Source organism: Melampsora larici-populina (genome assembly GCF_000204055.1).
Source record: "Melampsora larici-populina 98AG31 unplaced genomic scaffold MELLAscaffold_5, whole genome shotgun sequence".
Taxonomy (NCBI): Eukaryota; Fungi; Basidiomycota; class Pucciniomycetes; order Pucciniales; family Melampsoraceae; genus Melampsora; species Melampsora laricis-populina.
Genome location: NW_006768769.1, coordinates 1144159 through 1170744, shown reverse-complemented (window position 1 = coordinate 1170744; position 26586 = coordinate 1144159). Strand labels below are relative to the sequence as shown.

The following is a 26586-nucleotide window of genomic DNA, read 5'->3' as shown; positions in this document are numbered from 1 at the left end:
GAGCTATTGACAAAAGAGATGATGTAAGTTAATGATATGTACGAAGTGTGCACGAGTTCGATGACAAGGTAGCCAGAGTTACTTACCTGATGATGACGATTGTCGACTGTCACAAGAACTTCCACCGTACATCTTGACTCTTGAGCCTTGGAGGGAAAGTCCAGAATCGGTGAAGATCTGTTGTTGAGTTGTGATAGGGTTCTCTTACGAGAATATAGATAGAGAATAAGAATTTGGTTTGATATAATATTAGGTATATCAAGGAAATAGGAAGAGGAAAGGTGTTTTGAAGATAGTTTGTTGATTGGTTTCGATGGTAAGGTGGATGTTGTATGCGGCGTTTGATAAAAGATGCTCAACAAAGTGATGGCGGGTAAAATTCGGTCAAGATCTCAAAAGCTACAACCGGTTTCGGTCTTCGGTCTACGGGAGCCGGATGCCGTCACTACATACAGCTCCTCCTTGGTATTAACATATAGCGAGCTACATACGAGCATATTTTCACACTGTCACTGTCAAGCGCGACTGTGACATGTACACGGTACACCTCAAGCCTGATCGTCGGCGGTCGCGCCATTGGAAATCACCTTGAGCTCAACTGCCTTTTTTCTACTTCAAGTTCAACTCAGAAACACATTCAATCAACCTTACAGATTTCAATTCCTCATCCAATTTTCTTAATGAACTTTTCCTCTGAGGCTGAGCTTTATCTATTTCAAACACACACAGGACATCTTTGAATAAGTTCAGTATCAATCAAGATTTCTTCTCTAGTTAAAAGTATTGTGATTTCATCAACTCAGCTTATCCTCAAGTGTCTAAACAGGTTACCTCTAGATAAAAAGTCAATCATTCATAGTTACATATTTCCCATACACTTCTTTTTACATACCTTGATTTAAGATCCTTTGATCTTACTTCCTGATCTTTAAAAAATAAAACACCCAAATGAATTTTATAAAGTTTGATTTTTTGAATCCCAATACCAATCAATTACCAAGTAGCCGTAGTATCTGAACCTAAAAAGTGACAGGATCAGTCAGGAATGAATTTTTATTGCTCGATGTGCTTTGATTGTGATGAAAAATTCAAATTGTTTGGATTTGTACCTTGAATGATATCAGTTTGGTTAAGAGTTCAAGTGAATGAAGTAAATGGAAATAAGGAAGCTTGAGGCTGATACATAAAGGTAAATGATCATAAGTGTAGGTCACCTCAATGAACATTTTTTCAAAGACTTGATATTTCCAAAAAGTCAATATATAAAACTTAGTGTAAAACGAAAAAGAAACACGATTTCAATGTCAATAAAAAGATATTTATAAGATACAAACCACATTAAAGAATCATTCATCCCCCACCACCACGACCAAAAAAAAACTTATCGTAAATGAGTACTGAAACTACGTTTTCTAGAACCAGAAGAACCAAGTTTTTCAACTTTGTGGTTTTCCAGTCCATTTAATTCGATGAGTTTAATTAATTCAGGTTCATCTGATTCGATTCCGATTGAAATCTCAAATGAGTTTCTGATCTCTTCATCTTCAATATTTTCAGTAACAGTTTTAATCACTTGTTTAGCACTAGAAAAACAAAAGGAAAAAAGAAAAAGTTCATGAGTGATTTTAAACCAAGAGCTTCTTGGAGGAAGGAAAAGCAAGTTACATTTTTTTACGTTCTTGGTATAATGATTTATATTTTTCTAGGTTTGAATTTAGTTCATTTATGGTTTGGTTTGGTTTTGGTTCTTGAAGTAATTTAGTTTCGGTTTCTGGATTTGAAGTGGATGAATGAGTTTTAAGATTGATAATTTTTTCTTCAAGTTCTTTTACCTATTCTTCCCCCCCAGCCATTCACCCACCCGCAGCAAAAAAAATCACACACCATCAAAATCTAACAGAAGAAAAATAAAAAGGTAAGGTGAAGACTGAACTTGTTGAGTTAATGATTCTTTGACTATTGAAAGTTGGGTTGAAGTAGGTTCGTTTCTTAGTTTGATTAATTGGATTTCTAATGACCCATTCTGATCTTTTAATGATTTTAATTCTTCTCTAAAGAAAAAGCAAATCGAGAAAAAGGTAAAAGGTTAAGAAAAAGTGTAGGGAAAAAAACATTTCTAAAGAGAAATTTCTTGGGGATCGACCGGATCCAATCAGATCATTTGACTTACTTTCCTTTAGTTAATTCGATTTGAATCTTTTGTAATTCTTCAGGTGATTCAGTGATTTCTTTAGACTAAAAAACCAAACACAAATCCAACAAAAAATATCCATGAGTTACAAGAAAACATCATTTAGGAATGCAACAAAAAAAGGATTAAGGCTTTGATAAACTTAACTTGTAAACAACAATAAATTTGTTGTTTACCAAATGATTTCATTAAAACCTTTTGGTTTTCGAATAAATGATTTAAACATCTAATGACTTCTACTTTTTTAATCACTCTTAAATTAGCTGCTAACTAAAGAAACCACAAAACCAAAAAAAGAAATATTAGATATTGGAAAATTTAAAGAAGATGAGAAAGAGAAAAAGGATATGGATTGGTTTACCTACATCAGTAGCATTATAAGGTCTATATATATTCAAAATCAAATCAAGTCGTACACGAATTCCAATTCAAGATATTTGTTTAAAAAAGACAAACGAGAAAACCTTTTATTAGAGTATCATCAAAAACCTAAATAATCCAAAGAAAATCAAGTCTAAATTACCTATTCTGTTGAATAAGATACTCTAAAATCTTCTCAAAAACCAAAAAACCAAAAAAAACCAAAGATCAATTAAAAAACCAAAGATCAATTAAAATACCAAAGAAAAATGAACTCAAATAAAGATTTAGAAAATGATGATTAACTTTTTCTTCTGCTTCAATACCTTTTAAAACTTCTTCTTTCTTTTCTTTTATCTTTCCATCTATCTAAGTATTTTCAAATAGATTGAATTATAAATCAGAAAGTGTCAATTAGATTATTAGATTAATTAAATCCAAAGAAACTGATTGGATGTGGTCAAGAGAGATATGAGGTCAAGAAGTAGTTGAGATCAGGTTAGGTCATGTCAAGAGAAGGATTGTTAACCTTGATGACCATTGTTTTATTCTCAAGTTTGTAGTATTTCCAATGAGATGATGAATTTTAGGAAATTGAAAGTGGGTAGTACTACATTGGTAAATGGTTTTTGAACAAGTTTTGATGATGAATGGTTTTTTTGATGATGACTAAAAAATGTGTGATGAATGATGATTAGTGAAAGAAGATGGTGATCTAGATTTCACATGGTTGATAGTTGGTGATAGGTAGTAGTTTAAAAGATCTAACAAGTTAGAGAAACTGATTAGCTGATCAAATCAATCGATCGAAGCCAATGCTGACTGAATCTCAAACTTGTCAGATCAATCAGTCAGATGGATTGGATCAAGATAAGAAGATCAACTTAAAAAGGAAATCAATCAATCCAACCAACCAACTCTTCCACTTATTTCCATTTTAAATCCACAATCCAATCAAATCAAACAAACAAACAAACATCAAATCAACTTAAATAAAAATCATTCAAATATCAACCAACCAACACATACATGCCTTTAATCCATCATCCATTACCATCATCACCACCAAACCATTCATCCATCACCATTCAATTAGATTCACCTGATTTAGTCTTAAGAGCCTTATCTGGAAATGAAGCATCAGGTCAATCAGCTTCATTAACTGGAACCGTTCAATTACAATTATCTGAATCAACTCATTTGAAAGATCTTTCATTAAACTTAAGATCGATTGCTAAGATCGATTATCTAGAACCGCTTAGTGGAAAACGATTTCATCATTTACATCCAATCTTTTTTCATCAATTTAGTTTTTTACCTTTTAATCTTAATAGCTCAGATTCAAATCATCATCAACCATCAAATCCTTCTACACCATCTCATCATGGATCTCAAAGTACGACAACTACTACAACTACAACTACTTATACTACCTTACAAGCTGGATTACATAGGTTTCCATTCTCGATCAACTTACCATCAGATCTACCAGCTAGTCTAAGAACTTATTCAGGTTCAGGTTTGATTTATTACAAGTTAAAAGCCATTGCAACTCGAGCAGGTTTCTTAACTCATTCTAAGTGGGAAACCAAACAAATCTTAAGAGTGGCTAGATCTTTTCCGGTCGAAGCAGTTGAATGGAATCAAACCTTGGAAATCGAAAATACTTGGCCTGGTAAGGTTTCTTATGAGATTTCTTTGCCTCATAAAGCTTTTGCGGCTGGTGATCGGATTCCAGTCAGTTTGAAATTCTCACCACTTATGAAAGGGGTTAGGGTCACTTCACTCGTTACTACTATTAAAGAACATGTGTAAGTTTGAAGTTTGAGATTCATCTTTTTTTTTGGTTTATGCAATTCAACTGATTTGAGATTCTTGGGTGGTTATTAGGGCTTTGGTGGGCAAAGCTGGAACTCCTCCTCATATTGAAAATCGAGATGTCGCACAATGTAGATTTGAATTCACTGATAAAAAAGCAGGAGGATCAGCCCCACTCTCAAGAGCCGATCCCAGTCAAACGTCCACAAACCCATCCAACTTACCTAGAAGACATTTATCTTCATCCGATTTAACTTTACTCACTTCTAGATTAAATGCCGTTTCGTTATCGAACAGAAGACCATCGTTTTCTACTTTACCTTCTCCTTCTAGAAGTGTGTTTGGGAATGCATCGAGTAGTACGACACCTTTAGCTGAACTAGCCCCTTCTGAAGAATTAAGGGCATCTCTTACAGCTGATGTAGAACTTTCACAAGATATAGATACGATCATTGAATTAACGATTCCTTCTTGGACTACACCTTCTCATTCATTACCACCTATCACTGTGACTCATAAACTTAAATTCAGTGCATTTATTATTAATCCAGATGGTCATACATCGGAATTGAGATGTGCATTACCTTTACATATCTTAGCTTCACATCTGGCTTCAGAAGCTTCGATCGCCTCGGCCGGTGCAAGAACTTTATTATTCGATCCTTCTGGTAATCTTTCTCAAGGGTTTAATCAATCTGTCGAATTACCTTCTTATCCTGAACATGTTAGAGACAGATTAGCATCACAAGAACAAACTCATCCCATGGCTTCTGTCATTCCAGCACCTTGGATCACATCTAATACGCCAGGTTCGACCCCGCCAGTCTCTAGACCTGCTTCGCCTTCGGCTTCTTCTACTTCTAATCAACAAGTCTTGGGGTATTTTCCCGAACCTGGATCGATCCCTAGTCCTTCTCCTGCTTGGACTCCATCACATGACACAGAATTCATTAGATCCTTAGACGCTTCACCTACTTATTTTAATCCGATCCATCAAACTCCTTTACACACTTCTAATAACAGTTCAAGAGCTTCTTCACCTGGTCTAGGCACCACCAATGAACCACCATCAGGATCAGGTTCGAGTTCAGGATTCAATGTTTCTCAACTTGCTACTTCTACTTCTTCTACTTCTTCGACTTCTTCTACAACTATTGGAAATGGATTCTTTCAAATTCATTTACCTAAAATTCCTCATAGGAATCGAGCTCCTAAAGCTTTGACGGCTATGAGAAATACAAATGGGTCGGGTCCTAGTAGTGCTTCTTCTTCTAATTTGGTCGCGGGTAATGGTCATGGTCATGCTCATTCGAGTAGTACTACTAGTCTTTCGGGATCCCTTCCTACTCCTGTTCCTGAAACTGAAAGAGAATTAATGTCTAGGTAAGTGTTTTTCTTTATTTGATTTCTACTTTTCTTTTTGATTTTTGATTTTTGATGTTTGATGGATTTTTGGGTTTGGTTTGTGGGGAGAATAGAGTACCTTCCTATTCTATTGCAAGTAGAGGTTCATTAGGTGGTGGACCAGTTCCAATAAGTTCTTTGATCGGTTTACCGTCTTATGAAGAATCTTCGGCTGCTATCAATTCTGTTTCCATCGATCATCATCTTCAAAGTAGAAGGAATAGTCTTTCTGATTCTTGAGAATCGGTTGGGATCTTGGTCTTTTTTTTTGGAATTATGGGAGAAATCTTTTTTGGGGCTGGGGTTGATTTTTTGGTGGGCGGGGGCATGCGTGTGGTGTGGTGTGCTGTGGGGGGTTTATGCTTGAAGTGGGTATGTATGGGAAGTTGGTGTCTTCTTGGCTGGTTTCTTTCTTTCTTTTCTTTCTTTCTTACTCGTTTGGGAGTACATATGTTTATATATTTTTTTCTTTGGGTCTTGGGAGTTTTTTTGCATCATTTTATTTTTTCTTTTTTGGTTTAGAAAAAAAGTTTTTAAAAATCATATGTAGAGAAGTTTTTTGGGTCTTTTTTGTTACATCATCATCATCATCATCATCATCATTAGAAGTTTATAAGTATAGATTTTTCATTTCTTTTTTTTTGGTTTTTTTTGGTATATTAGATATATATTATATCATTGAAGAAAAAAATGTAGAGTTTTTGTTTTTTTTTGGTTGCAACTTGAGGTTTTGATTTTCTTGGGGGTGTAGAACATAAGAAAAGAAATTGGGGATGGGTTTGGAGAAATGGTTTGGAGGTGGTTGGTTCTTTGGGGGTCTTGGAGTCTGAGAGTTTAGAGTTGGATTGGTTGGAAGATTTGTTGGATTATTGATCGGAAAGAAAGAATAACAGAAAGAAGGAAAGAAAGAAGGACAGAAAAGAAAAAAAGAAAAAAAGAAAAAAGAAAAATAGAAAAAAGTGAAAATAGAAAAGGTTTTTGGCCTTTTTGGGGCTCTTTGTATTATGAAATATATGTTGGAATTTGTAGGTTAAATCTTGGAACTGAAAAAGGATAAACAAAATCAAAGTTTTAGCAGTTTTTTTTATATGTATGTGTATGTAGTGTAAAAGTTTTGATTTTTTTTGGGATAAGTTGGAAATGTTTACTTCTTTGAAAGTGATTTTTATTTGAATTTATAAACCAGTTTGTTTAAATGAAAGAACTTGTGAAGTAAGAGAAAAAAACAAAAAGTTGAGGTGCTTGTTTTTTTTAAGTCTATTTCATCAGGGTGTGTTCACTTAAGGAATTCCTGACCACAAATTGGGGCTCAGTGGGCCTTTGGCAAAGAACTTTGTTTAAGGGCGCGTTCACTTAAGCAATTTCTGATGAGAAATCACATTCTGGAAAATTTCCAATGTATAAATGAAACATACAGCACCAAATAGACACTTTAAATTTTGCAGAATGTGATTGCTCACCAGAAATTGCTTAAGTGAACGCGCCCTAAGGGTTTCTTGAATTTGTGCATTTTGGTTTATTCAAGATGAGAATTTGAAAGAAGTAACTTCCAGAGTTTCTCTAAACACTTCTTGGAATGTGATGGGTGATCAGAGACTTCAATCAAATCAAATATCACAAGCTCATTCAAACTAGAAATAGCATATCCAAAAAAACGGAAGCTAAATAGTTCAAATTCACAAAGATTTGGACTATGTTATGAGATCATTGGATTCAAATGATGGTCTATGTAAATGGTCTTTTGTCGTTATTTGTTTGACCCCTTCAGTGTCTAGCTTAATTCTGTAGTGCTTGCCTGAAACCAAGAAAGAGATTCCAAAGAACCGGTATATGGAGGTTCAGCAGGTGCACAGGTCCTTTCTTTGATCCCAAAGGTATTTTATCTGTAGGGTAAGAAGTCATTGGCAGGTTGAAAAGCTCCGCAGCCAAAAGTTTCTTGCTCACACACCAAATTTCGTGGATTAAGCCATAAGTACCTCTTTTGCAGGCTTGTTTACCAAGAGGGAGTTTGTTAAGTTAGAACACAAACCCTCTAAAACGCTTCCCCAACAAAGTTTGGCTGAGCAACTGTGTTGGATTCCTTTGAGCTGATTCAAGGCTGACAGAGCAGTCAGCGTCCCTGGCCAGTTTTTGCTGGAATGGCATGTGAATGCCAGTTCAAGCTGCTTGTACACCTTCTGAGACAGTTTGGTCTGCTCCTTCAAGACCAGTGAGAAATTCATCTCTTTTTTTTGACTCTACAGAACCTTGAGGGACCCCCTACATCATAAGGGCACCACTGCAGATGCTCTTGGCTTTACTCTAGAGACAATCTGGACACACCTCAATTGAGTATTTGTCCCTTTCTTGTAATCAAATATGATCCCACATGTCCAGCTAAGTACTCAAACTTTCAGATTATTTTCCAAAGTGCTACACTTTGACTCAGTCTAGGAAAACCGTCTGAAGAAACTCCCAAAACACATGGATCATCTTCAAGAGATGAAGAAAGTATTTTTTATGGGAAAACAAAATGTTGAGATGGATTGAATCAAGGGTTCTCTGATTGAGCTCAAGTTAGAAACTGATGATCATATTTGTGGTTCTTGTTTTGGTAATGATTCTACTAGGTTCATTTAATAGAAGGTTTTGATGATTGTACATGGTGTAATTTTGAACTATTGTGCGGATGATGATGAGGAAAAAAACTCCAATGGGGTGCATCAGATTCAAAGAATGCTAAAGATACATTCCATCTAAGAGAAAAAAAGTACATTTTTTCGGATTTAGATGTATAGTTCCTCACAAGATATTGAGTTGAAAGCTATTCCTTGAGTGTTCAGAAAGTTTGGTGATGTAAATTGTTCTAAGGGACTGAAGAAAAATGCGGCAAGTCATTCAATTGGGCCATTGAGGTCGTAGTCAAGTGCCTGTTCCACAAATCAAAAACTTTAGTATTTCATCTCTAGATGTTTGATATCAAATATTGAATCCATTTAAATGCAATCTGTAAATACTGACCATCAACTCGTCAGGTTTGAATTTATCTGTGATATGACAATTCACCCCATGTAACTTGAAGCCATTGACAAGTTCCTCGTTCAAGGTGGTTTTCGACTTCGGATCACTACGAATGAAGATGAGATGTTTCAACTTAGGTGATGATGTCCAATTCTTAGCTCCAATCTTTTTCTTTTGTTTTTCCCATTGCCTTATTGTAACATCAAGGTCCACGATCAAGGTCCGAACATTACGCCATAACTGAGATGGGATCCGTAAGGTCTGAAAAACACAAAGTCGAGGCAAATCTATATAGAAAACTTCTTGTGGACGACGGCTTCCTGGGTTGATAGCAAATATACCTTCAAGTCTGTCCTGGATCGGTTCAAAGATCACCTCGGCTCCTTCGTCAGGTTCAGTAAGAAGTAAATAAGCAATCACTTTTAAAGTTTTTTTAGTTGTTTCACATATATTGGCCATACATTGAATATTTTCTTTTGTAATAGAAAAATAAAAGTATTTCAAATTTGGTAAGGCTTGAGGTTTTAAACATAATGGAATCGGATTTCTAAAATCCATGGTTAAATGTTCGAGATTTGGACAAGCAAGTAATAAATTAGAAAGTGATCTGATATTACAACTTTCAGGTGAAAATGTTTGAGATTTTTGTTTGATGCTTAATTTCTTTAAACCTTTGATGTGACTGATAGATGTTAATAACGATTGAGAAACCCCAGAGAGATATGTAAAATTTAAATCCAACTCAAATATATCTTGACCAAGTAAGTCGATCAATTGTGTCACCTGCTCCATCGATACAACGGTGAAGTCCAGTATCCCTATATTATCAAATATTTCATTCAGCTATGGATATTCAAATTGATCAAGATGAATGATTTGAAGGTACTTTACCATCTTCGCTATTTGAGGTTTCTTCCGGCTTCGGATAAATTAACTCGACATGAAGAGATCTGACCGAGCAAGCAAGAATTGGAGCGTAAACTGAGTATGACCAATTATCAATGATAGATTGCGCATCAATCTCATCCCGTAAGACAAGATTCCGAAAACAAATCGGTATTAGAAATTCTGCCCACTCTTTACAAACTAATCGTAAATTGTTGAGTTGAGATATTGACTTTTTTTCAAAATGAGCATTAGGATAAGCTAGGTCTGATATATGCGAACAGGTGTTCAATTCGGAAGCGAACGACTCTAAGATATGTGAGAGGATTTCGAAAGGCAAACGAGCAATGATCGGTTTGGCTATTGGCTGATCTGTTGTGATGTTCTCCATTTTCTTCGTTTTATCTTGAATGACTTGACAGGCGATGAGAGTCAAAGTGCAGATTCACAGGAATCCAAATCACGTTGTACAAGGAAAAAGGCACAAGCTAACTGAGACACCCGAGCTTGCGATGACTATGTAGGTGTCATGCTGGGAGTTACGTGGTCAGCTCCAGGGAAGCATATCTCTGTTGCTTCACTTGATCACCCAAAGATTGTGCACAATGAAATGCTATGAGACCTAGCTTAACACAAGCCCCTAACCCCCGCAGAGACGTCCCCCGGAGCCTGCGGAGGGGGGGCTTGCGACTTATCGGCAAATTTGGCCTGATACCAATTTTGATTTGGCTGGGACTATCTCCAGCTCGCATTTTGCCCATGTTGCATCAAACAAATCATACAAGCTTGCTCATTGAAGGATGTAGCCCTTATTTTTCTGCATCTTTTGCTCTCTTCAGATTTTTCATGGCACTCATGACTGCCTAGGAAATTTGATGTCTAGATTTATTTTTTATTAAAATTTTACATGTGATTCTGCTGCGATCACGGGTGTATTCAAGTGTATTCCCACATTTGACTGTGTACTTTTACGGTACTCAAAGCAACTATGTACGCGTACATATGTAGCTTTGAGTACCGCATTTAGAGCATCCGCACTCGTTTGCGGTTGTTAACTTGGTCACGTGCGGTAACAAACTCTACAGTAAGTAAAAAATTGCTTACCTCGACCAAATTTCACACTCGTTTGCATTAGCAGCATGGTAACTTGTGTAACTTTACGGATAATGCATGTACTCCACAACGGTCATGCAGTAAGATAACATTTTCATTTTCAAGTACAAACATCACTGTCCTCTGCTGTGCGCTGGAGGACTGATGGCATTTTTGAATTCTTCATTTACATAGATCCAAATCTACATACATCCAATATCATTGTGGTCGTCTACTTGATCAATAGATCTTGATTCAAAAAACCAAAGTCCTTGCGATTTTTTTCATCTACTCGATCTATAGATTTCAAGTTAAGAAGACAAAGGCTTTACAGTTACTATCTTGATAAACAATTAATGAATTTGAATATACATAATGATCTGGTAAAAGTTCTAAAGATTCAAAGCCAGGAGAGAAAAATGAACAATTTGAAGAATTTCAAGTCGATCGAGCTATTTTGAATCAAAAAACACAAAAAACACATGATTGTAAAAACATCCATCGGTGTTGAATGTTCTCAAATTGGTTCATGTGACTGTAAGGTTTGGAATTCATCAGGTGTTAAAGGTGAAACGGAGGTGTTGATTGTTGACTTTGATGATGGAGGTTGGGTTGAGGTTTGTTCTTCGAGTTGAAGTAGCTGGGTACCTTACCGACGGGGCCAGTGCGAGTGGACTTTGATAAGTTTGCGTGATGATTGGCTACCGCATGCGTTAGCCAATTGGTAAATTTACCAAATGGCTAACGCAAACCAATCAAAAATTAACTACCGCGGGGCTAATTTCTCACCAGTGTGGGAAAGGCCCCGCATTTGCGTTAAATTTTACCTTACCGCACCCGAGTTAACGCACGAGTGCGGATGCTCTTACATACCTCTTTGATAAACCATCCGCAGTGGTATGATTGATCTTGTCAAAATTACACTTTTTCAAAGAAACTTGAAGACAAGGCATCATTTTGAAGTCCTTTCAAGTTTGAGGGAGTATGTGTACAAGATGCAGAGGAAAAACTTGCCCTATTCAAACTTTTGATATCGACAATCGCGGCAAGGATAGTGTTGATTTTGACCAAAAATCGCTGAAAATCCCAAATTTGGATTTGGTATCAGGCCAAATTTGCCGATAAGTCGTAAGTCCCTCCTCCGCAAGCTCCGAAGGACGCGCGCGCTTTGAGGAGGGACTTAGTTAAGTTAGTATGAGACCTGTCTCCTTCCTGACTTGGAAGATTGCCTGGGAATTGGGTTTGGCACGGAGGTTTGGGACAAGACAAAGTTTTGGTTTTTGAGCAGACTGAATTGATTAACGCAAGACAGCCCCGGAGGGTCTGACCCTTGACTGTAAAACAACCGGAACCCGATGGGGTGGTCACTAACAACTAAGGTAAAAGAATATATCCCACAACTTGGGCGGGATGGCGGGAAACAAATTTTTATAAGTCTTAAAAACCGTATGACTAAGTTAAGAACAAGAGATTTAAGACTTGTTGATAATGGGATGGATGATACAACAAAAGAATAATAATTCTGTAGGAAGAAAATGAAGATCGTACAAAATCTTTTGAAGTAAATAGAAATGGTAAAGAGCCATGATGACATCACGCTGTGCTTGAATCAAGAATTAGTAAGATCTTCAATTTGGAAGAGGAGCCCGTCTTTCACAAAAATCATCTGTTTGTCTTTACAAAGCCAACTTCGCCTTCCTCTATTCCAATTCGTTAAAACCAGTTCCAACTACAATCACATCACGTTCATGTCCGTGAAGTTGAAACCACTTTCTCTCAACACAAACCAAACTCTTACCTTGCGTAAAAAATATGAGTTCATGACTACCAACCTTCACCACCAAAAAGATGCCTAGCGCCAAACAATTAATAATAATTTCATAAACTTGATTTCTCTAAACTAGCCACTTCACTCTCTTTAGTTTGATCACTTTGTTCAAACCCATTACCCCAAATCATTTCTTCTACTAGAGTTTCATGAGCAGGAAAACATAAATTTAGAGACGTATAAACTACAGAAGCCGTAAAGAATCCATATATCCAAGCCTGATGAAAAGAAAAAGAGAAAGAAATTCCAAAACCAGTGGTGAGTGATCCTTTGTGTGATCAAGTTTGAGGGAAGAATGGAAAGCTTACTATTGCATATAGATGTTGAGCACCACTGCTAATTTGAACTCCAGGAGCAGCACTATTAATAAGTCCTGGTAAATTAGGAGAAACTGATCACCAACATTGAAAATCATCAGTCCAATTGAAAACAATATAAATAAAATACAATGAAATAAAACTGACCAGATACTAAAAGAGTAATGATTGCTCTCCAATTAAACCCTTTATAATAATTATATCTTCCATTTGGTTTATATAATTCTGGGATATCTAATTTACCTTTTTTTACTATAAAGAAATCACAAATCATAATTGCAGAGAAAGGTCCTAAGAAAACTGTATAACCTGACATCTACATCACCAAAAGAAAGAAAGAGCTAGTTTCAGATAGATACTTCAAAAGAACATTTGATGTCTTGTTTTTCAAGACTTACAAAGTTCAAAAATCCAATGGAAGATTTCAAAATTTTCCAACTTGGAATTGCCCAACCACCAAAAAAAGCAATAAGAAATGAACCTCTTTTCAAATTAATATATTTAGGGGCAAGAGCTGTTAAATCATTTGCACCTGAAAGTGACTTAAAATCGTTCCAAATCCCCGCAAAAACAAAATCCAATGAGTAAGAAACAAAAGTAAATGAATGGATTAGAGGGTAAGCAATGAAGACTCTTACATTTGCACTTATATTAGTTCCAAGAGTAGCAATTAAAAAACAAAAACTTGCAGAGAAAATAGCTAATCTATTATTCCATTTATTAATTAATCTAAGTGGATCCCAAAGATCTAATAACAAAAAAACCCTATTAAGAAATTTCCTATTGTTGGAAAGAAAAAGTATATTATTAGGTGAAAAAGGACTTACATTCTTGATCGTATAGGACATAACCTGCTGATGCAACTACCATTCCTTGGAATGCGATTAGAGTAAAAGTTATTGGAATTATAAAGAGTTGTACATTCTGATTTTTAGGAGATTTTGCATAACGGGTAAAGTCTGGAACCTGGAATTAGATAAAGGAAAATATCAAGATATAGATAAAATCAAAAATCATGAGAGTAGCATTCTATCACTCACATTCACACTAAGAGTAGCCTATAGAATTTGAAAAGATAATCAGAAAGGAACAACAACTGTTCCACAGCAAAGAAGGGATGATACGAACATAATTTCCAATGGCAGCATTCATACCACTCAACCAACTAAAAGAAAACACATTCCCACTCAAACTAGAATGATGTTTAAAGATCTCTTTACCACCTTTAGTTAAAGCCCAAATAAACATGACCGAACCACAAATGGGGCATAAGATAGATTTGATGAGAAAGAAATGTCTTAATGATTTTTTGGTTGGTCCCATCATTACAAATGGTAATTGAATTAACCAAAAAATCAAATAACTTATAAATTGTGATGTAGTTATGTCTGATGAAACTGGTAAATGATTTGGTAATTTTGAAAATGATGGAAAGATTGATCTTATCTGAAAAGCAAAACAAAAAGAAAGGGTAAGATTGAGAGGTATCAAATTAAGAAAAAGGTTGATGTAAAGAAAAACTTACAATTTGGTATACACATTCTCCACCTGTGAAGGTTTGGATTGAGAACCAAAAGGCAGCTAGTATGACTCTAGATATAACTGGAAAATACGAAAACCAATATCCAAAGGAAGCTCGAGTCAAGACTAAACAAATGAAATCAAGCTTTAGCAACTTGTAAGATTTTATTCAGATGACATATGAGCTTACCAGAGAATGAAAGGTGCTAGAAACACAAGGTGCAGAAAATTCATGACGCCATAAGTATGCAGATGATCATTGTGGTGTTCATATCAAGCTAAGAGTTCTACACTCAACTGTTTTTGCGCCGATTGTGCCATTGATAGTGATTGGAATCGCAATCTGCAAAGAAACCAACAATCAGTCAAGATGAAGAGTTTTCAAATTCTGAAAGCTTTCAAACTGACGATAGTAAACCCAGTAGCAATGATAGGTATAGCTTGTCTAAACGAAAGACCATTACTAATCATACTAGAACCCATATCCCAAACTGCTACCCTGTTCTCAACCGATCAATTCAAGATATGATTCTTATCAGTCATACTTGCCTTCTTATTCTTTAGAGGTGATCGAGAAGCTTTGAGAGATCAGAGAGTTTACTAACGAAAATCCATCACTTATCCAATATACGATACTGAAAACCCCATCCAACAAGAAAACCGGTCAAGTTGAGTCAGGTCAACAAAAAAGAGGTAGATAAATTAAAAGTGACTAACTAATCTTTTGTACTCCATGTTCGTTTTTCTTCTGGTACAGGATCCTATCATACCACAACCATATAATAAGTACAATAAATTTCTACTTGACTTCAAATGAAAATGAGATTAAAGGAAAATATAAACGGTTACGTACCAGATCTGGATTAGAATTATAAGAACCTTTTGGTACCACTGAAGATTTGGTCGAAGGTTTCAAAACCAAATCAAATCTATTATTCTTTAGTTTCATTTTCTTATTATCCTTTTTTCGTTTTATTTTTTGATACTTCGATTAAAGGATCCAAGAGGTTTCTTCTACGATTATGCAGAAGTTAATGAAATAGATAAGTGAACAGTAGGCAAGATGTTTTAGCTTTCCTTGTTTTCAATTGAAGTTCTTTATCAATTGAAGAAATATCAATCTATGTATGCGATCTAAAGAATACGATAAGCGATGGACAGAGTTTCAAGTTGCTGTGATTAGATATGAACTAATTATCAATTTGCAAGAGCTGATTGGGTTCCTCCTTGGAAAGGAGTATTAATATAAATTTGAGTGTTGACTTAAAGTTATACCCCTCCTCATGTCTCTCTTACCTTGAAACTTTTTTGGTAGATCACAAAATGAATTGAATTTCTGTCAAAAGACTTTCTTTTTTCACAGAGAAGATCAATCCTTTATCTTAGTTTGACTCCAGTTTTTATGCTGTGTCATAAGATAGTCTTTATGATGATCAAACACGTGTATCTAACGTAACTTAAGTTTGCAACGCTACAATTCCAAAAACCTTGCTTATCAGGAGAAGCAGGTTTTGGTCTGGCTGTTTCATCGCCTAATTGCATATGATTTGACGCTGAGGAGAACACAACATAAGCTCATGAGCGTGCAATAAGAAGGATGATTTGATTGTCATCATGTTAAAGTCCCTCTCGGCGTCTCGCAGGCTCGCTCGCCGAGAGGGACTTTGTTAGGTTAGAGGGAGCTCAGGTCAAGCAATTTTGCAGCGTTAACCGTAAAAAAGGAATCCCAATTTCAATTTTTCGCCTAAATTTTATGGAATCAGGATTTGTTATTGCTTTTTGAATCAAGTGTGAGTCGAGAACAATGAAGTCTTCAGATGATGAGGAATATAACAACGATGATAATGGATTGCATGAGCAATCGGCTCATAACTAGTAACAAGGAATCTACGAGAAATGATTTCTTTGGTATTTTTAGCTCACATTCAAGGGGTCTTAAACCTGATAAGTAAACAATCTGTAGGATTGCTGCTTTGCCCAAGAAGTAATCAATCTGTAGTAAATAGTCACTTTTCATCACCAGGTTTAACTTTGAGGGACCCTCTGACTTGTTATTCTTAATTACCTGGTGATGTACAGTCAGTGACAAAAAGTTTACGTACCTCGACTACATATGTAATAGTGCAGTGAGGTCTATGAGTGTTTTTGTCCTCGAGCATCTTCTCTATACCAACCCCGAACCTCTTAGAAAATGAAGACCTGCACCCTTTCTCCCACCCGAAAGGCTTCCATCGTTTACATGCACCAAATTGGCATTCCTGGCACTCAAATTGCTAAAAAACTAGGCCATCCCAAGTCTACTGTCTACACGGTCATCTACAATGACCGTAAAAAACGCGTATCAACGACCTCAAAAACACTCGGAAGACCGAAGAAATTCTCAGAACGTGATCAGCGAACTTTGAAGCGAATTTTAAAAAAAAACCGACGCGCTTCAGCTGCCTGGATCGCTAGCAAACTACCAATTAAAGCAAGTCTTCAAACGATCCGATCAGAAATTTGAAGACTTGGGTTTAACTCTCGAGTGGCAGTAGTCAAGCCTTATCTCAAGAGCCAACACATTCTAAGGCGTCTTCAGTTTGCTAAACAGTACAAAGATTGGACTTACAATGATTGGAAGAAGGTCATATGGACCAATGAGTCGTCTTTTGAAATAGGAAAGCCTGCAAAGAAGGTTCGGGTGTGGCGTAAGCCCGGTGAAAAATACAACCAAGATTGTTTAGCACCAAGTTTCAAGAGTGGACGAACTTCGGTAATGATCTGGGGCGCATTCACAGCCGAAATTCGCTTGCCGATGACCATAATGCCCCCAGGACGTCGATCTGGACCCGATTTTGTCGATTTGATCTATCGACGCATCATCGAACCATTTATCAGCTCACCTAATTGTCCACGCGATCTTATCTTGATGGAGGATGGAGCCCCGGTACACACAAGTAAAGTGGAAAAAGAATGGAGAGATCAACATTCAATTACAAAGTTAAATTGGCCAGCAAACAGTCCAGACTTGAACCCGATTGAGAACCTCTGGAACATAATGAAAAGGAATGTTTCTGAAAAACATCAGCCTCGCACACCTCAAGAAATGTGTGAAGCCCTGTTTACCAAGTGGAAAGCAATCCCTCAGAGCAAGCTTCAAGCTTTGGTTGAATCCATGCCTGATCGGATCAAGGCTGTGATCAAGGCAAAGGGTAGACACACTCGCTGGTAAAAATTGTTGTATTCTAGAGTCTACATTACAATTACACATCCTGAAATTTGATCATAGATACTCTGACGAGTGGCCATCTAGACCGTGTGCTTTAAGGTATAGAAGTACATGAGATGTTGAGTACAATATGCTTCTTGAGAGTTGCCAAATCGGTCAGTTATAGTACAGGTACGTAAACTTTTTGTCACTGACTGTACATATATGTGAGTACCTAATCATTTTTGCTTCAAACCTCTTTCTGTCTGCTTCAATCATAAAAATAATACATTCATCATTTACAACCAACTTTCCAACACAATTACACTTCTTAGATATCCCAACACAAAAACACATTCACTCTGCCATGATAATCAATCAACAAAAAAGAAAAACTGACGACGATGATAAGAAAAAGAAAGACGAGTTAAGAAACAAAATAACAAACAAAAAGCAAGTCTCCATTCGATTTTTTCTTCGGTAAAACATACAGGAAAGTTTACAATTTCAAGATTCAAAGACTACTAAATCTTGTCCTTCACTTACCATACCACCTAATTGAGCTTTAATTTCTTGAACAACTCCATCTCTTGGAGATTTCAAAACAACCTAACAAATCCAACCCAAAGAATTCATCAAAACGCATTTTGAAGTTTTCAAGAAACAAGTGAAATCGTTTAGAGACTCACCTCAGTTTTCATAGCTTCAAGAATGATCAACTCATCACCTACTGCCACTTTATCTCCTTTTTTCACCATGACTTTGATGACTTTAGAAGGCATCAAAGCTCTAACGGTTCCTTCTTTTCCTTCTTTGGTGTTTTGAATTCCTTGAATTGATTCAAACCATTTAGGCCAAGGAGAAATCAATTGAGTAACACCTTCATTTGAAAATAAATGATGTTTGATTGAAAAGTTGGATACACCAAGACTAGGTTGTGAAACATGAGTTGAGCTGGTGACTTTATCTTCAATGGTTGTTTCGAATCTTCTTGCATTCGGATGTGATTCAGATGAAGGGAAAAGTGTAGCTTGAGCTACGGTTTTTTCTCCTTCATGAGGTCCATCATTGATAGTGACAGAAAACCCAGGTTGTCCAGACCGAATCTCTACTTCTACTCTTGTAGGTTTCGCAGAAGAAGTTGTAGATGTATCTTCAGGAACAATGGAGAATTCATAAGTTTGTCGAGATCCACCACCACACATTCTCCAACCATACAAACTATCCCAAGGAGAACCAGATGAAGATCGTTTTCTTTCAATTTCATTAGAAGCTAAAAAAACTCCAGTCTTGATTAGATCAGTTTTGGAAACTGATGTTGGTAATTCTGGAAATAAATCTGTTTTGTATTTTTCAATAAATCCAGTTTCGACTTCTCCTTTCATAAAAGCTGGATGAAAACTTAGGTTTTTTAAAAACTCAATGTTTGTTGAAGGTCCTACGATTTCATACTGGTGTAATTTTTCATTTAATAAACGAAGTGCTGTTGTACGATCTTTTGGTGAATGGACGACTAATTTTGCAATCATCGGGTCATAGTAAACTGAAAAAAGTAAAGACAGAAAGTTGTGAGCGTGGGGTACATTGATAAATCTAAGACTTCCTGGCATACTGAGGAAATCAACTGACCACTAATCTCATCGCCTACATCTACACCCGTTTCTACCCTCACAGACTCGTTCTCTTGCGGCGTCGAAAGATGCAAGAGTTTCCCAACATCTGGCAAGAAATTCCTACATAGTTCAAGTGTTATAGACTTTTGACTGTACAACTTTTGATAAGAAAAAATTACTAACCTACGAGGGTTTTCAGCATAAATCCTAGCTTCAAATGCATGTCCATTACAAGGAATTTCATTTTGCTTTAATGGAATCTTATTTCCAGATGCAATTTCAAGTTGCCATTGAACTAAATCTTGTCCTGTAATCATTTCAGTGATCGGGTGCTGAGTAGATTCAGTAGTGGAAAAGTCAATAAAAAGCCAATTAAGTACGTATGATTAAGAAACGTACTTCGACTTGTAACCTTTTTTGTACATGAATCATGTCAGTCTTTGCAACCCTTGATAACCACAGTGAGGAAAAATGAAATACCTTGTATTCATCTCCATATAATAAAATTTTCCATCAGAATCCAGTATGAACTGAACAAAACATCCGATTCAGCCGTGAAGTCCGAGTTGTACAAAAAAAGAAACAAGATTATACTCACTTCAACTGTTCCAGCTCCAACATATCCAACAGCTTTAGCAGCTGCCACTGCTTTTGCACCTAGCTCTGCCCTTAATTCAGATGATAAACCAGGTGCTGGTGCTTCTTCAATGATCTTTTGGTGTCTACGTTGAACTGAACAATCACGTTCATACAAATGTACATAATTGCCATGTTGATCTCCAAAACTATCAACGTAACACATTAGCAAGCGTTTCATCGTTCATTAACGTTGATGACTCACACCTGTACTTCTACATGTCGAGGATTAAGCAGATATTTCTCTAGAAGAACCTAAGAAAATTTTTTATCAGCTGTCTTCAAACCTACATGGTAATCCAAGAGGATGCAACCGGAGTATACGAAATTTAACACACAGTCCCATCACCAAAACTCTGTTGTCCTTCTCTTTGAGCACTTTCAAGTTGATTTTCAAATTCCGATTCTTGGAAAACGATTTTCATTCCTTTTCCACCACCACCTTTGATTGCTTTAATCAGAACAGGATAACCTATCTTTCTTGCTTCTTCTTTTAAAAAGTTTGGGTCTTGATTTTCACCATGATAACCAGGTACACATGGTACATTTGCATTGATCATGATCTGTGATGTTCGATTGAAAAGGTGTGTATCAGATCATATCCCTCGGGGAAGCTGTGATAAAAAGGGTCGACTAACCTCCTTGGATTCGCTCTTAGAGCCCATACTTATAATAGCAGAACTAGGTGGACCAATAAAAGTGATTCCTGCCGATTTTAATTTTTCGGCAAATTCCGCACGCTCTACCACGTTTAAGATTTTGAGTAATTGTCTTGCTTTTGAAGTAAACATATTCTTGCTGACCTGAAAGAAATCCCCAACCGGGATGAACCGCCTGTACCACAATCGTATGAGAGTTTACTTATCAGTTTAAAGTCATGAAAAGTCTCAAGGAATTCCAATTACCTGTGCACCACTTCTGATACATAACTGAACGATTTTGTCCATGTTCAAGTAACTTTGAGTGGAAGGAGCTGGTCCGACCAAATAAGCTTCATCGGCCTAATATTCCCATAACACCAAATTTAAGCCGATGAGTATTTTGTGTACAGTTGACTGAATGCAAAAGATTATGCTAACTAATTTGACATGACGCGAATGTCGATCGATTTCCGAATAGATAGCAACAGTTTGAACTCCCAGCTTCCTCGCTGTTTTAATCACCCTACAAGCTACTTCACCTCTAACAAAAGATATGATACCTAAGTCTTTTATTCTAGTCTCATTATCTTGGAATTGACTAACCTGTTGGCAATAAGAATTTTATCAAACAGAGCTTTTCGTGTTGTGCTGTTGGATATCACTATTACAAATATGTCTGATTAGAAAGCATTCTCTTCTTGTAACAAATGTGACATCGTGTTTCAATGAAGGAAGGACCACGTCAAATAAGTGAATGGATCCTGATCAGACTCACTAGTATCGGAGTGAGCACTTTGACCTCCAGTTTGCATAAACCTGACCCGAATTCGAGTCGAAGCATAGATCGGACCATGGCTGATGAGATTGTTTGAGGGGAAAGATGATTTTCTGGTCCCTTTTAAAGATGATAAAATCATTTGGTTCTTCAGTATCTGGATTTCTAATCACAGTACGAGTGAGAAATATATATATTGATTGTTTCGACTTCCAGAGCCAAGTGAACTCAATGAGTAACCTTGGGTTTGGGTAAAGATATTCTTTGATTTTGAACTGAAATCAACCAATGATATGTTTGAGTAAGAGCTTGGTTGAATTTGTTTGATCGATTTGATTTGATATTGATGAGGAAGTAGAACCAGATGACTTGGTCATGTGGTACAATGTTCTATAACGATTTCTTCGATTGCAATGACGTCGATTGACTTGAGCACATCCTAGTCTGACCCGGTACCGTGATTCGCTCATAGTCGATTCGGACACGGTCCAGGGTTCTGCCTTGAAAATGCAAGGGGTGTGGGACCAAGTCGAGGACGCCCTCAGCATTTTCAACCATCACATTCGAACATCGCACGGGAATCGCACCCTCTTCCAACAGCCATCTACGCTTATATTCCTTTGCTTGGCGCAAACTTAACTAAGTCCAACTCGCGTGGCCCCGTCGGTACAGGTACCACGTACCTCCGAGCGCCAGCGAGGGACTTACGCCTAATCCCAATATTCAAGCGTGAGATCAGGGAGGGCTTTTGCCCAAAATCTCCTGTCGCACCTGCACTCTCTGTTTCATTATCAACGCGCGGTGAGCGTATAATAAAAATTGGGCGCACCCCTGCTGTCTATCATTTGGCACTCTACATGGCTCATCGGCCCTAAAACTGAGAACAGCATGAGCTCAAATTCACTTGGCGCAATCACCGGGGCCACGTTTGTCTACATGTGTTCCAAACGCTGCGCGTCCAAAAGGTTTTGATCACGACGGAATTTAACTACAGTCCAAACTGCAGTTTGGGATAGGGCACGTTACTCAAAATAATGCATTCATTCCACAAGATAGAAAGTTTCCTCCAGGAGAGAAGCTGGCATTGTCGAATCAGTATTGACAAATGGCCATAGTTTTTGGTAATGTTGTATCACGTACCATGTTTGCCTAGGTGAGACCAACTGCCATCAGACAGAGAATTCAGGCGAGCTTCCAAGTTCGTCGATGTTGATGCGAAGCTCGTCTGCCTGAGAGGTTATGCACGATATCATTAATACCAGGTCATAGACGTGATAATAGCAAGAAATGCCTGACCTGTTCCTGAATAAACTCGCGCCAGACAGTGTCGCCATCTCCTGCGTCATAGATACATCCCCGTATGCTCATCAAGATATTTCGGATCAATAGGCGCGACTGGCGAGTATTACCTCAAAGGTCGTGTCGCTGGGGTCGTCGGCGAAGGAAACGATGATCGAGGAAATTGAAGATGAACCCCCATCACCTGTGGCTACCCGACGGCCCCGACATACTCCCTACATATAGACGGACCTTGAAGCCGGAGGACCTCCGTTATTGCGCATGCAGACATAACAGACGGATCAGACCTCCCCCTATTACACCTTTTTTCAACATTTCTCTCAAGGAGAAGGGGTTTTATGCTTTTCAGATCCCTTTGATCATCACAAAACCAACCTGAGAAATTTTTTGAATTTTCAATCAAATGAAGTCAAAAATTGCAAGGTAGCAGACATGTCTGCATCCATCAGACATGTCTGCACCTATATGTAAGTCAGACATGTCTGTGTATGTAAATCAGACATGTCTGTGTATGTAAATCAGACATGTCTGCACACTTCGCCCGTCAGACGTGTCTGCAAGCTGCACAACAGACATGTCTGCGACCCAGAGATCAGACATGTCTGCCATCTAGAGATCAGACATGTCTGCAATCTAGAGATCAGACATGTCTGCACACTTCACTCATCAGACGTGTCTGCGCGCTGCACAACAGACATGTCTGCGATCTAAAGATCAAACATGTCTACACTCTGTCTATCCTCGCCTGTAATTCAGACATGTCTGTAGCAGACATCTCACACCAGATATACGACCAAATCGGCATGAAGAGGAGGTTGTCACATTGCTTCAATCCTGATCACTGATATGTAGTCGCTCACATGCTTCTCCTAAAGGATACTCATATTGTGTGATTCATCTTCCGAGAGGTCCTGTTTATTGCTTCGCTCCAATTGACCACTCACTCCCGCCCTATACAAGTCTGCCAAATCGGTATATTAGAATCAACTTTGCTCTCATTGGTCACTCCTGTAAGTACAAAAGGCTACCAAGTCTCTGCATTAGAAATAATCTTGTACGTCACAAATCACATCTTGCACCTACAATAGTGTCTCACATGTGAACTTATAAGATGATATTGTCTTACTATTCTATGTGGTACTCTATCATCACTCATTGTCTTTGGCGTTACTTTTTCCGTGAGATTAGAAAACCTTTATAAAACTTGTTTTTAGTTTGGCCTACACATCCCTTAGAGGGTCTTCATAAATTTTGTTTTCAAATTCATCGAGACACCCCTTATCATTCCAGAATGGATCGATTCGAAAGCTTAAAATGAACAAATGACTCAATTAAATCAGATGTTGAGAGCAAGGACTGTATACATACAAAGTAAGAGTTAATTTTGTTTGAATAGGGCAAGGAAGACTGTATGGACAAAAACCGGTACTAGCCACACTTGTTTGGGTGTATCATCACCGTAGGTTTTCCCAGGAAACCTACATACAACCTACAACCAATGGTATAGGTCAGAAGGTCTTGCCTGTTATGTCAGGCAGCCGGAAAACCCATACCTCGGTCAACCAGCACGTGGCCTCGAATGGCCCTGACACACTTCACCCACCTCATTATTGACCCTGCCTGTGCTATGTATCAAATTACTCATTATTCAAGCAAACTTAACTAAGTCGTTATTCAAATTAAATTTAACAATTCTTTCCTATTCAAATTAAATTTAACAATTCTTTCCTCTTGCTTCCTCTTGATCCCCATCTCCCCATACCGACTACTCCTCCCATTCCAAATATCATCCCTATATTCTCACCAATACCATGCGGTCCACTCGATCCCAGAAAGCCGTCAATGCGGCACCCAACTCTAGTCTCCAACCTAAATCAGCCCCAGCCGCCAGTCAGAAGAAAAAACCCCGAGCTGTCCGATTGCGCAAGCGTGTCCGCCACAATTCTGACGACTCTGATCTCGATGACTCTGCCGAAGATACCAACAACACCAGAGCTCAAGATCCCTCTCCTGTCATCACCCAATCCATTTCCAACTCAACCCAACCACACTCTTCCTTGCTTGACATCTCATCTGACGACACCAACGAGCTTCCAACCGTTGAAAACTACAATACCGAGGAGATGATGAAAAGATGGACTCCCTCACGTTGTAAGGAAAGACTTTCCCTCAAGTTCAAAGGTCGCGCTTCAAAAGACGGTAAAGAGGAAATTAAGGCATTGATCCGTAAGTACGAGCACTTGAAGATGATGATGGCGTTGGCATTAAGATGTAGCTTACGCACAGTAAACAAACAGTAAGTCACTTTGCCCATTCTACCTGATTCACACTCCTCATTTCACTTTTGGACTGTTTTTTAGAGTTGCTGCTCCCAAAAAGCAAGGTCAGAGTGCATACCTTTACTTCCGAATATTTGGCAAACAATCACATACCGATCCCAGTAAGTTGTTTTGTCTACTTTTGTGTATTACATTTCATAGAAACTAACAACTGTCTTGTTTGACATGCAGTGCCTCACCCTGATGACGACGATATTACAGAGAAGCTGGGTAGCTATAATCGAGCCACTGGTGACAACTGGTCTGAGCTCAATGCTGATCAAAAAGCAATTTTCGAGCATTCCATGCTTCTTGCATTGGCTGGGGTACCCGATCTTGCTGCAGACCATGTTGAGGATGATGACGATGACCAAGCGCAAGGTGATACCGAGGTACTTGTCCCTGAAGTGACTCAGCGAACCGAAGAGGAAGAAGCCCGCTACCGACCGATCTACGACGAATTAGTTAACCACGATAAGGTTGTCGCCAGATTTGGTGTGTCTATTCCAGGAATGACGGATGCGACGTTCACTCGGCGATCTCTACGATGCATTCAAAAGTACCAGCGTGATGTAAGTATTATTTTCCATATTCGTTATACTCCTTGTTAAGATTGTTACAAAACTAAACAAAGGCCCCTTATGTCTCTTTTGTTCACCAGCTTATTGCAGATTCTCACCGCCACGAATTTGACTTTTGGCTAGTCGCATCGAGCTCAGTTCCTCCTCTCCAACCTGGTACTTTGACATGGTGCAAAGTTACCACGACTCTCCCTGTCATGACAAAATGGGTCACACAAAAGGCCAATTTCCCTACAATCTTTGGTGCAGTATCTCAAGGAACATCGCTTATCCAGGCTGTATCGCAAGCCACCGGCTCTCATGTCATCAAGTCGCAACCTCGAAAGAATAAATCTGATTGTGAAAAGGTCGCTCTTGGACAGGAGTTGGTTAGATTATTAAGTAAGGAGTTTGATTCTCGCTCCTCCTTGTTTTCCCCATCTTATTCATTCCACTCTTGGCTTTGAATCTCATTTCAGCTGCTACCATTGGCGAGAAGCCGAGAGGCTTGCCCCGCGGTCCTAATATCGACAAGTCTTTGGCCTCAAGAAAAGACAAACCTGTACGCATAGTACAGCTTCCCGGCTCCACTCTGACAGCGGAGGACTTAGCTAAAGGCTTTGTCGAGATGAATGCGGCTGGTCGAAGGCGTTGGCAGCACGATATTGACGCCAATCTTTTTCAATTTCAATTGATTCATAAGGATAAGGATGCGTGCAGGGAGACTGAAGATGGTAGGCCTGTTGATGATGAGATTGATGAATCTTCAAGAGGAAATGGTGATGATGAGGATAGTGGAGGTGAAAAAGCTCGAGGAAGTGCTGACGAAGATAGTGATGGTGGAGGTGAAGAAGTTGGAATTTAATCAGGTTTAATGATTATGTGTAGCTGAATAGGACTTGGCTATCTTTTCTCATGGTTAGGACTTGGCTATCTTTTCTCATGGTTAGGACTTGGCTATCTTTTCTCATGGTACGCGATGTACCTGTTCCTATGGCTATGGTAACATTCCTTTTATTGATTTGTTTGTGTTGTTTGTGTTTTATCAAATATGTCATCGTAAACTTTCACTTTGAATTTCATGTCTGCTTGTTGAGAAGTTCTCACTGATCAAATTGTGACACTTGTGATTTGAATGAAT

The 26586-nt window shown here is 38.0% G+C and overlaps 6 protein-coding genes across 6 annotated transcripts; 2 read left to right on the top strand and 4 right to left on the bottom strand.

Annotated features, from left to right (window-relative positions):
- Positions 1-1381: 1381 nt before the first annotated feature.
- Positions 1382-3092, bottom strand: MELLADRAFT_103135 (uncharacterized protein; the record flags this gene model as incomplete). Its single annotated transcript, XM_007405921.1, has 9 exons — positions 1382-1583; positions 1666-1832; positions 1934-2051; positions 2171-2235; positions 2339-2461; positions 2557-2575; positions 2715-2743; positions 2858-2920; positions 3081-3092. The coding sequence occupies 9 exons, from the start codon at positions 3090-3092 to the stop codon at positions 1382-1384; spliced, it is 798 nt and encodes a 265-aa protein (XP_007405983.1).
- Positions 3093-3580: 488 nt separating this feature from the next.
- On the top strand, positions 3581-6013 carry MELLADRAFT_93509 (uncharacterized protein; the record flags this gene model as incomplete). The annotated part of the gene is made up of 3 exons (XM_007406161.1): positions 3581-4362; positions 4442-5752; positions 5848-6013. 3 exons carry the CDS (start codon positions 3581-3583, stop codon positions 6011-6013), a joined length of 2259 nt encoding a protein of 752 aa, XP_007406223.1.
- Positions 6014-8731: 2718 nt separating this feature from the next.
- MELLADRAFT_60254 (uncharacterized protein) lies at positions 8732-10049 on the bottom strand (the record flags this gene model as incomplete). The annotated part of the gene is made up of 2 exons (XM_007405920.1): positions 8732-9591; positions 9665-10049. 2 exons carry the CDS (start codon positions 10047-10049, stop codon positions 8732-8734), a joined length of 1245 nt encoding a protein of 414 aa, XP_007405982.1.
- A 2579-nt stretch (positions 10050-12628) lies between these two features.
- On the bottom strand, positions 12629-15177 carry MELLADRAFT_33785 (uncharacterized protein; the record flags this gene model as incomplete). The annotated part of the gene is made up of 13 exons (XM_007405919.1): positions 12629-12796; positions 12887-12969; positions 13043-13211; positions 13294-13437; positions 13534-13643; positions 13723-13861; positions 13936-13953; positions 14024-14341; positions 14421-14561; positions 14715-14759; positions 14825-14915; positions 15022-15051; positions 15134-15177. Coding segments are annotated over 13 exons (1500 nt in total), but the record flags the coding sequence as incomplete, so codon positions are not given.
- A 2933-nt stretch (positions 15178-18110) lies between these two features.
- Positions 18111-21036, bottom strand: MELLADRAFT_33731 (uncharacterized protein; the record flags this gene model as incomplete). Its single annotated transcript, XM_007405918.1, has 14 exons — positions 18111-18212; positions 18293-18756; positions 18805-19146; positions 19233-19336; positions 19400-19548; positions 19616-19628; positions 19697-19746; positions 19815-20001; positions 20058-20107; positions 20191-20415; positions 20491-20594; positions 20656-20686; positions 20758-20853; positions 20932-21036. Coding segments are annotated over 14 exons (2022 nt in total), but the record flags the coding sequence as incomplete, so codon positions are not given.
- A 3342-nt stretch (positions 21037-24378) lies between these two features.
- On the top strand, positions 24379-26310 carry MELLADRAFT_60252 (uncharacterized protein; the record flags this gene model as incomplete). Its single annotated transcript, XM_007406162.1, has 5 exons — positions 24379-24863; positions 24928-25007; positions 25078-25457; positions 25547-25847; positions 25925-26310. The coding sequence occupies 5 exons, from the start codon at positions 24379-24381 to the stop codon at positions 26308-26310; spliced, it is 1632 nt and encodes a 543-aa protein (XP_007406224.1).
- Between the last annotated feature and the right edge of the window lie 276 nt (positions 26311-26586).